General features: G+C 35.1%; 1 protein-coding gene across 1 annotated transcript; it reads right to left on the bottom strand.

Annotated features, from left to right (window-relative positions):
* Positions 1–372: 372 nt before the first annotated feature.
* Positions 373–2863, bottom strand: LOC137743409 (septum-promoting GTP-binding protein 1). Its single transcript, XM_068483293.2, has 6 exons — positions 2412–2863; positions 2165–2285; positions 1980–2076; positions 1827–1866; positions 1283–1366; positions 373–941 (listed from the first exon to the last, which is right to left on the bottom strand). The coding sequence occupies exons 1-6, from the start codon at positions 2724–2726 to the stop codon at positions 777–779; spliced, it is 822 nt and encodes a 273-aa protein (XP_068339394.1). The 5' UTR covers positions 2727–2863; the 3' UTR covers positions 373–776.
* Positions 2864–11240: the final 8377 nt, after the last annotated feature.

Genomic DNA, 11240 nt, shown 5'->3' with positions numbered 1-11240 from the left:
GTCTCCTTGCCGCCACAACTTTTTCTCGCTTTCTATAATTCTTCAGTTAAATAGGCCTACAACAACGAATAGTTTATTTTCCTTGCATCTTCATTAATGTTCACCTTCTGGTCTGTCCCAATTTTATTGTACATCAGTTCTAGCCTAAATGGAGACACATTCCTTAATTTAGATTGAGGAAGGATGCGCTTGAATTAAGTGGAAAATTGATTATTTAAACATCTGCTATCTGTTTCTAATTTGCCTGAACAAACCATCAAATACTGGTTGACTTCCGAGTAAACAGTCGTGCTTATATTCGAATCAACTATAATTTACCGCATATGAATATTTGCTGCCGAATTAATTTGGCCTGTAGGGAGGAACTAAGCATTTTTCTTCAGACACAATCATAATATTATTATTATTATTGTTTTTGTAACTTTGCGTGAACAAACTCACTGCAACAACCATAACAAACTCACTGCAAAAAGAAACCAAACTACCACCTCTCTCTCTCTTCTTCTATCATTATGTGATTAATCACCAAATAACATGATAGATAGGGGTGAGCTCTAAACACAAAACAACATAAATCTTTTCTCTATATTTCGAGAAATGATATTCATAACCACATAATATTTTTCTACTCTCACACACTCTTCCTTATTTTAGTTCACCAGATTGAATAAATCAATCGAAAACAATGAACAAAATATACATGCGGTTATCATTTCCCTTTTTTTTCCTAAAAATATGTACACGGAATGAGTGGCTATAAAAAATACTTTTAAGATTTAATAATCGATGATTGGCTCTCCAATATTCAAATTTCTCTCTACTTTCCATGGCAAATTAAAAAGCTTGGCCAAGATAAATTTGAAGATCTTGTTCACATTGATGTTGTGGGTTGCACTCGAGAAGAAAAGGGTCGCCTTCATAGCCTTTGCATAAGCCCTGGCCTGCAATATATATATAAATCTATGATCCTTTGTGCAAAATTTAGCCAACAAGTGGGGCTTTATGCTAAATTTAGTCTACGAGTGGGGCTTTTATGTAAAATCTTGACGCGAAAAAGAGAAGCATGATTAGGCATATGTCAAGCCTCTGAATTGACAGGAGAAGACCCCCAAGTCTTCAAAAATATTTATTATCGAAAACATTCTTCTCCTCCACATGTCACACCTTGAAAACTAAATTATCAGATTAGTAGTTATTTAGACTAACCCATTGACGATATCAATTTTGTTTTTCCCTCTAGGTAGTATCAGTTTTAATCAAAATTTGGAGGAAATTTGAGTACCTGGGTTATAATTGTCCATTGCAGATCTGGAGGAAGTCTCACAAAATCATCAAATTTGGTCCCAATTAGTATGGGAATTGCTGTCTGCAAGTTAACAAACAGAAAGTACGAACTTAATTAGATAACTACATAGAAATAATTTCAGTGTTATTAATAATAACAACATTTCAGGAGTCCTTTTTTTCCTATAAAAAAAAAGATCAGATGGTGACTTTGCAACAATAGTCCACATTTTTGGAGACCGAGAAGATTCACAAAGACATTTGAACCTCCACTGATTGCCAACGGGCAATTCACCAATGCCGGGAATCAAACCTAAAGCATGTTGTGTGAACTATAGACTTAAATTTCGTCCCCAACTATGGGACTGTCCCATGATGGTACAGAAGTCCTTTTTCTAGCCAAGTACAAATTTTGCACTAACTTTTAAAAGTGGCCATAAATTTTGACATTGCTAACAGTAATCAATGGCTAATTAACTAAGGATGCCTCTAAATTTAAGTACCCAATTATAATCCTGTAAAAGATAAACTGTAAACAGTACCTGGTTCCATTTTCTTGCTTGACTGTACCATCCAATAACACTGCAAGAACAACAAAAAAAAAAACACGAATTTCTATTCGTATTAATAACCATAGTGCTAACTGCTGAACAATTTGAGTTAAAATGTCACATATCAGAAAATTATGAGCTGACCTGTTTAGTGTGCACCTACTAGTAAGATCAAACATGAACAAAATTGCTACTGCATCTTTACAGGCTATTGGAACATGATCTATCGAACTATGGTCACCTACAAAGAACTCAGAACAACAAATTAAATACATCATACCGTCTGATTGTCTGATAATAGAACATTTTTCACGCATATATGTGCATACCTCCGACATCCCAAATGCTAAACGAAATCCGAGCGCCTTGAACAATCAACGTCTTATCCATCAAATTTACTCCTGCCATCTGCAAATATCTATCTTCTTGCTCATCCCCAACATATTTGCTCTTCAAGAACAATAAGGAAAAAGAAGAAAAAATTAATAAAATTCATCATTATTAGCATAAGACTCTAGCTAGCCAACAACCAAATTAACAAATCATAATTAAACCATAAAGTACTTATATAATTACCATAAAACTTGTCTTTCCAATCTGGCAATCACCCAGCAAACTGATCTTCAAGCTCACCAAATCCGCATCCGTCTCATACACGTTACAACTAGTACTTGTGGGGTTGTCCGCCACCATAACTCCCTCCAAAACTTCCGGTGGCGGCGAGATAGCTCCGCTGGGCAATCTCCGGTACCTGGCCGCCGGCTTCCCTATCGAACAAACAAGAAACCTGTCCCAGATGAATCTGAAAAACTCCCGGAAAATCGAAACCCGGTCGAGTATGCACCACCTAAAATTAACGTGAACAATTTTTCGACAAAGCTGCAGTTTCATCTTTTGTGGTAATCTTCACGAGTAGTTGTGAATATTGAATTTGGAATTTGTCATGATTTTCTGTGTTTGGTAATTTGGTAGGAAGCATAAAACGTGATGATCTTATTAACAAACAAATATAAATGGTAGGAAGGTCGGAACGCGACTGAGTAGCAGCCTGCGGAGGGGGGTGTTGGACGGTTGACCGGTATTTTATTGTAGATTTGCCAATACAGTCCAAAATGCCGGCTTCTTGAATACTTCGCTCGTAAGGGTGTTTTGGTAAAAACATGCTTCTGGGGTGTAAAATATTGTGTGTGGTTGCGATGGGTGTCATGGTCATTTCGGTGGGAAAAGAACAAAGTGGTGTGCGTGGGGGATGATAAATTAAATTAAATTAAACGTTTTATAAAAGGAATAAAACTCTGTGGACTGCACAGAGCACAAGTAAGCTTATTTGTAAGGTGGTTTTGGATAAGAAAAAGAAGAATGCGACCTTTTGATATTTATCGACAATACTTGGCTCCGGTGACAATAAACTATTTCATTGTTAAAACGTTGTAATTGAAACCCTTATTCGATTTGAAAACTGTCTAATCATTCATATGTGTTGGAATAAATTAATCGTTATAACATTTTTATAATAAACAATCAATTTGTTCGATTTATATGAATGATTAAATTATTTTCAAATTTAATAAAAATTCTAAAACTAACTTTTAAACAATAATAAAGAAAATAACCAATTTCAGTATAACGTTTATACTATAAAATTATTACACGCTCTTGTATAAAAAAGAATGGCAGGAGTCAAACAGTTTTCCTAAATAAGTATTTGATACAATTTCGCGTGCTTGTGGGGAAGTCCGAAATTTCCCTTTCTTCCAGAAAAGAAAAACCAAAATGAGAAATTGAAAATGGAGTGCAAACATTTGGCAAGCCGTTTCAATATTTTATTTGGAATGGAAAGGGATCCTCTCTGAATCCCTTCCACCTAATCCTCCTCATCAAACAATCTGGATCCTTAAAATTTGATCTAAGGGTTAAAAACACAGGCACACTTTAAAAGTTATAATAAATTTAGCCGTTGAATCAAATTTCAAGGGCCTGGATTGTAAGGAGGAGGATTAGGTGGAAGGGATCTAGAGAAGATCCCCTTCCATTTGGAAGTACTTATGAGTTTTTTTTTTTTTTTTTTTTTTTTTTTCAGTCAAGCGTGCCACTACGAATTGTTAATCAATGTTTGTGAAACTTAATTAGTAATACATGCACATAGGGGTGGATTCGGTATGGTTACCATACCACAACGCTCGTACCAATTACTATACCAAACTTTTGGTTTGACAAAATTTATTACCATTATTGTACCAAACTTTCGGTATTGCCAAATAATTCGGTTGGCATGGTGTGGCAATGGTAATTGCCACCTTGTTTTGGGACAAAATCTATTTTTGTTTTTTTAACCCAATTCCGGGCAAAACTTTTTTTTTGTACCTTTATCTCATACATTGTAGCCTAAATTCATCTATTATTCATCATTCACAATTCACACACACAATAATTCAAATGATGCATCAAGATTCATGATGAAAATTAAGCTTACAATCCAAATAAAAGTTACGAACCAAAATAAATAGAAGTTAACAATCCAAATAGAAGTTAAAGTTTCAAACCAAATGAAAATTGGAACTAAACTTCAAAAAGTAAAATTCATTGATCAATTCTTCAAGCTTAAGATGTCGAAGCTTTTGGAGGAGACATTAAATTTGTAAAAGATTGAGCTTGTGTCAAGCCTACATTACAAACAAAGAAAACATATTAGTAGCATGAAGAATTAAAGTTGAAAACTATTTAATAACAAATTTACTAAAAAAAATTAAAGCATATCTTACTTGTTACCAGTTTTTCCATTTTCTTGTAAAATTGAAGTATATCTTCCGTTGCTTCCTTGTAGAAGTTTACTTTATCCGCCCTAAGCTAATCACTAGTACACACTAGTGCCTCTACCATTTTAGGAGTCAAGGATGCCCTAAAAGGGTCCACAACCCTCCTTCCTAGCCTAAATGCATTTTCACTAGCAACGTAGAAGTGGGGGTTGCAAAGATATATTTGGCTATTTGTAAAAGAATTGGGAACTCTTTTGTGTTTGATTCCACCAACTCAAGAGATCATAGTCACCAACAACAATGCTAATATAAGTAGGGTTTTATTTTCAAATTATTGGAATATTATAAATATGCATTATATAATTATATATTATATTATATTATATTTGACACACCCCGACCGAGATCAGGGCGTGCTGGCCGTCACACGAAGGTGACGTAGCCATGTGCACGTGCGGAAGCTAAAAGAACAGTAATGTAAAAAGTACGAATAATTAAAAACTAGCATACAAAGTACTAAGACAAGTGCTAGCATAAGTGAGATACAAATTCAGAGCAAGACTATAGCAGTCCAAAGAAAAGTTGTGACATAAGTACACCCGAAGGTGACCCTACGCTGGTGAGTATCTGTCAGAAATGCCGGACAAGCCCTCTGGGAAACCACCGAAACTGCTAAGCAACTAGAACCTGGAGAGGCGCAAAAACAAAAGCGTGAGTGGGCAAAAACAAAGCTCTTTGAAAACCATTTAGCAAAATACATTCTAACCCCTCGCCGTAAAACTTGTATACTTCCCAGAAAATAAACATATATACGTATGTATAAATATGCCAAACATGCTCAAGGGTATGCCAATCATGCTCAAGAATATGCCATGTCAGAACCTCATACTGAAATGCAAGTGCTCAGGTATAAATCACATCAATAGCATAACATCTGGCAGCCGGAGTCACCTAACGTGACCTGTACGGCTGCATATAGAGCTCAAATCTCACAATCAATAACTGAACCTGCCCACGAGTCGGAACCACCTAAAGTGGTCTGTACGACAGGACTGGGTGTAATATATATATACGCTCTAGTGCTATGATCACGTGAAGGCTGTGCGAATAATCGCGGGTCACCTACGAGTCGAAACCACCTAAAGTGGTCTGTACAACAGGACTGTGCACCTAACTTGGATCCAAGCTGAGCGTGTGGTGCGGGAGGTGAACATCACGTGAAGGACTGTGCCCTACTCTGGGCGGGAACACTAACACCGGGGGTGCAGGTTATGAGCTCTTTAACTATCTCAAACCACTACTGAACATAAACGAGAATAACGCTTACCTGGCACTTACCTGTGCGTCCACAGCACCCAATATACATATGTATTTATATGTCACTACTAATGCATGTGATGATGCATAAACGATAATAATAATGTGCATGGCATAAAACAAATAACTCTTTTAATCAATTTCTGGGAATATAAATGTATATAGGTATATACGGAAAACAAAAAGCCCACTCACTGGTATGTAGAAGGGTCGTAGCCCCCTTGCCTCGCGTGTGCACGCTCGTCCTCGGGGTACGTGTCACCTATATGCGAAATAGCTATAAAAACGTTAACTTTAAAGTACATAACCAACTTCTCGTAATAACTTCTCATACATTGCTCAAAATGGACAATTGAATATATCAACGTGCTCTACGCAACCTCAGGATCACAACCATATTTTTAGAAAAATTTTCCTCCGCCGCACGCGAGCCCCACGCGCAGGCACGTGCGGTGCACACGGACGGCGTCAACTGACGCCGTTAGGAATATTCCGTCAATTTTGACAGATTCCGTTAACGGCGTCAGGAATATTCCGTCAGACTTGACGGAATATTCCGTCACCTTCTCCGGCGAACCTCCGGCGAGGCTCCGGCGCCGTCGCCGGCGCTGGAAAACTGGAACTATTGAAGCCTAGGACTAGTAGAACACATTCAAACTACTTTTAAAAGCTAAAAATCACGCAATCATACCTGTCCACACAAACCAAAAACCGGCCAACTTCGAACCAAGCTATTCCGACGTCCAAACTCGTCCAACGAAGCACTCCGAGACTCCTTGGGACCTCACTAAGCCACCTACGAGCTTCAAAAACCCAAAAACATGCTAGATTAATCTTGCATGAATAGTACCCAAGTCGGACCACCTCGAATCGACGTGAAAACGGTAGTTTTCTTACCTAAAAATGGTATGATCGAGTTCCCCTCAACCTCACGAGCTCGACAGTGCCCTCAGATTCCTCGATCTGCAATGATTTGGTGCAGTTGTGTGTGTGTCCGTACAAGTTCGAAGAGAAAGGGAAGAAATGGGAGCACGGGAGAGACAGGGAGAAGACAGAGGGAGAGAGATAGGGACATTGTGTGTGTGGCCCAACACATGCCAACACCACACCACCCACCAAACAGAATAACGAAACGAACTAGGGGCAAAAATGTCATTTCGCACGTACGTTTTAATATTCTCGGGACGGGATGTCACAATATTTTCAGTATGGTACGATAATACCGTGGTAATGGTATTCATTACCAATACCGTACCATAAAATTTCGGTACGGTACAATACCGTACCATTACCGATTGACACAAAATCGGTATGACACAATTAGCAATTCAGTTGGTATGACAATTTGGCAAAAAATTCACCCCTACATGCACATACATCAACGACTAATAATTATTTACGTGCATGAATATAATTGCCATAAGCGTTTATGTACAAATCATTTATCGAGCATGACTTTAGAGTTGTGTACTTAAAAGTCAAAATCAGACTCTTTTTAATCATCTTAAACTCGACTTCAAATTGGAAACCATTTTTACTACTAACTTTTTTTCTTAAAAGAGTTTATAGTTTAATCGGATGAGAGCATTCATCATCTCATGAGCATATCAGTTCGATTATATTATGACAACTATTAGCACATGGTTTTAGCCACATGGTAAATGGTATTGTACTGTAACATTTTCCTCCTTAAAGCTTATTAAATAGCTAAATGATAGATCATAGCTTAGATGGCATGATTCCTTCCTGACATAAACAAAAAGAAATAGACATCTGTGTTGGTTTGGTTGGTGGATCTAGATCAAGGGAATTTCAGACTTTTCCGAATAAAGGAGAAAACTTTGAACCCCATGACAATGACTCAAAAGCCCACCTCAGCCCCTAACTCTTTGCTTCTTCATTTTTTTCACCATTAATTTCAGAATTTAGAGAAAGTAATTAAAATGAAATATTTTCTTTACTTCAGTGGTTGGTATGGTACCCTTGCTTCTCCTTTACTCTTTCTTCGTTTTTTTTTCCTCAATGAATTCTTCTTTACCCTTTCGGCGAATGTACTACTTTTTATGTTTTTAGTCTACACTATTTTTTAACAAAAAAAATACCCCGATACTTTTTACTTTGAACAATACTTTTGCAATGTAATCAGGTTCATATATAACATTTTATATTGATAGTGTAATAGGACATGCACAACGTAAACACCAATTTTATTCTAGTAATAACAATATTATTATGTGTTATTAACTATAACCTTATTATTATTACTGGACTGTAAAAGTTGATGATTATAGTGTAACCTTCCACTTTTTGATAATTCACACACTATATTAATAATGTTAATGTCAAGTTACAAACATGAAGGTATGGATCCTAAAAGTAAATATATTGATGGAAAATTGCATGAAATCCACTATAATTCTATTACAATATAAGGTATCAGTGCCCTTTTTATCACTACCAAGGCAATCAACCACTTGGTATATTCATCAAATTATTATCTAAACTTCAAAACTTGATTGTAAATTAAGAAAAGTTCATCACAGTTTTATCCTTGTATGGAGTTATAAGTCGGTTAGGTTCAACTTTAATAAATTAAGAGGTTAATATCAATTTAAATGTGTTGACTAATTGTGTGACTTAACGCAAGCCCTACACAGTTTTACCTGTGTAAATATATTGTTGTATAATCAAGTAAAGGGTTGGGTATATGAGAATATAAGAGCTGTTGAACGGGGGGAAAAAAAGAACAATTAACATTAAACTCACGAGCCTATGGTAGAAAAAAAATAACAATAAATTAAAAACATGAGTCAAGTAATCAAATTATTCTTAAATTTGAAATGCATTAGTGGAATTGCTACAAATTATAAGTACGTTATACACATGTCCATAATTCTATATAATTCATGGTTGCTAAATAGATTTTTTTTTTTATGATATTTGATATTTCTCCATCGGAAACAATATTATGGAATTCTATGTGCTTCATCGTTTAGGGTTTGGGGTGTTGGCAATTACAACATATAATATATTTAGTAATTTGACACCAAACACAAACTTCTCATCACTAACCAACAAGAATAAAACAATTAGATATAAAAGAAAAGAGAAATGCTAAGGGGACGGTCTCAAAAGTGGGACTTTTCATGGACTCTCTGTCATCTCATTTTTTTGCATAATATTTTACAATATTGTCACGAGAATTGACGTTAAACTATGAAATGGTAGTACATGAAGAGTCCCACTACTGATAGTTCTCTTAGCATTTCTCAAAAGAAAATTCCCCAAACTCATGCAAATTATCGAAGCTAGCTAGGTTTTGATGATCGATAATAGCTTGGACTATCTGAAAGTGCAACATTTGACACTTTCCATGCTTTGCCTCTCAAAAGTCGAGATCTGGTACAACTTTCAAGTATTTCTGCGGCTAATTTTATGCAATATTAGTAGCAGTTTCTATAGTTTTAGTTCACCTATGAATATGGTTGAGAAAAAAGTATAACAATTTTACATTTTTTAGGGTTACTTAGTCTAATCCAAGCATGCATATATTAATGACCATCTTACCGTCATTTGATTTGTTAATTAAATTGTATAGTTTAATCAGCAATATTCTTTTGGTTGGGAAGTACCTATAGGGTTGGGGTATAAATTAGGTCAAATGGTTTTGTACGTCTATATAATGCAGCTAATATTCTAATTGTGCAGCTAATACGACTATAACCACCTACCAATTTTATTATTCTAATTTCTCACCAAACCAATATATTTGATGTTTGTCTTCGATCGTGGTAGGTCATGGTCATGGCTCATGGAATTAGGGTGGAGTGTATATAATAGGTCCTACCAAACTCCACTCAGAAAATATAGAGAATACAGATTGTTAATGTATGAATTCTTTTTCTTCTAAAAGTGATAAATTTGATATACTCATGGAAAAGAAATTGCAACATTATCGCGGTCATACTCTACAGCCAATAGTATGAACATCGTTAAAACTAATGTACAACAAAAAAAATTGAAATCATACCTTGTGGAAACTCTGAACAATCGATTTTATATTTCATTCGTTGAGTATAACTTTTTTAAACAACATATTTCATAATTTGTGTCTTTACGGTTAAGTTTACTTTGTTCTACTAAGATGGTGACGACAATAAACTTGAAAGCTTGAAGAAAATGGGTTTTTGGATGCAAGTTTATCTTATGTTGGGCAAGGGGGTGTACAAAGAAAACAAAATTGTTTAAAAAACTTTAAGTCTTCAATTGTTATTCATATTAGGTCATATAAATTATTCAATACTCCCAAATTTTAAATAGGTGTCATGTATGCTTAATAAATTGTAGAACGTCAATAAAACCTGGAATTATAAATGATGAACAAGTTATTTTGTAATATATTATGTTGTGAAATTATAAATCGTGATATTTCGGTTGTTATATAAATCATGACAATATTGATTAGACTAAAACGATCCTCGAAGAAAAGATATGAGTTTCTACAATAAAATCATTTTGCAAAATGGTGGTTAACAATTCAACATCGTACTCAAAAAACAACTAACTGGATATGAGTTAGATTTAACAAAAGAAGAAAATCTATGATAAGATAAGATCTAACACCAAACAGTCAAAAGAGGATAAAGCAAAACTAGAAAGGAAGTATGATTAGATGTACTCGAATTTCTCTGCCATGCTCGAGTCAAGACACGTGGTGACACACAATAAAAAAGAATGAAAAGATTAGGGACAAGGATTGTCTCCTCCCACTTCCAGTGTCCTCCTATTTGTGTGTTCACAGTTAAGTCACGTCAACATTTTATATTATTATTTATTTTTGTCTTATTATCTCTATAAAAAAAAAAATATAAAATGTTGATGTGGCTTAACCGTGACTACACACAGAAGAATATCAAAAGTAGGAGAGTAGACAATCATTACCCAAAGATGGGAGGGTGCTTATTCTTTATATTGAATTTTCAAATAAATTTTCAAATTGAGAGCCAAATGACATTGGTTTATACTACACATCAACATTTGTTCTAGAAAGAATAAAACATTCGGAAGTTCTTTCTGATCAAAATGAGAGAATCTCATCTGGAAGTCGAGGAACAAATTTTATGCTGAGCGTATGAATTTCGTATCAAGAAAATGAAAATAAATTTATATGTTCATAAGTAAATAAGGTATTTAATTAATTTTATTACGAAATTTTAATTTCCTTTTTTAAGTTAGAACATGTTGTCTCATGTTTAAAGTTCAACAATCATATGCTCATGGTAACGTATTATGCTTGAAAATTTGCCGCATTTGAGAGGGTATTGTTGCAAGT

The sequence above is a fragment of the Pyrus communis genome, chromosome 11 (genome assembly GCF_041283825.1).
Source record: "Pyrus communis isolate YQ-2024b chromosome 11, ASM4128382v1, whole genome shotgun sequence".
NCBI classification, from domain to species: domain Eukaryota; kingdom Viridiplantae; phylum Streptophyta; class Magnoliopsida; order Rosales; family Rosaceae; genus Pyrus; species Pyrus communis.
This window is presented reverse-complemented; position numbering and strand designations above follow the sequence as displayed.

What these genes read in the sequence shown, in the direction of transcription:
- LOC137743409 (XM_068483293.2), bottom strand. Translation starts at nt 2,726, where the DNA reads ATGAAACTGCAGCTTTGTCGAAAAATTGTTCACGTTAATTTTAGGTGG. An exon ending in TTGGAAAGACAAGTTTTATG is followed by an intron (nt 2,286 to 2,411) that starts GTAATTATATAA and finishes TTGTTCTTGAAG; the next exon opens with AGCAAATATGTTGGGGATGA. An exon ending in AATGGACAATTATAACCCAG is followed by an intron (nt 942 to 1,282) that starts GTACTCAAATTT and finishes TATATATTGCAG; the next exon opens with GCCAGGGCTTATGCAAAGGC.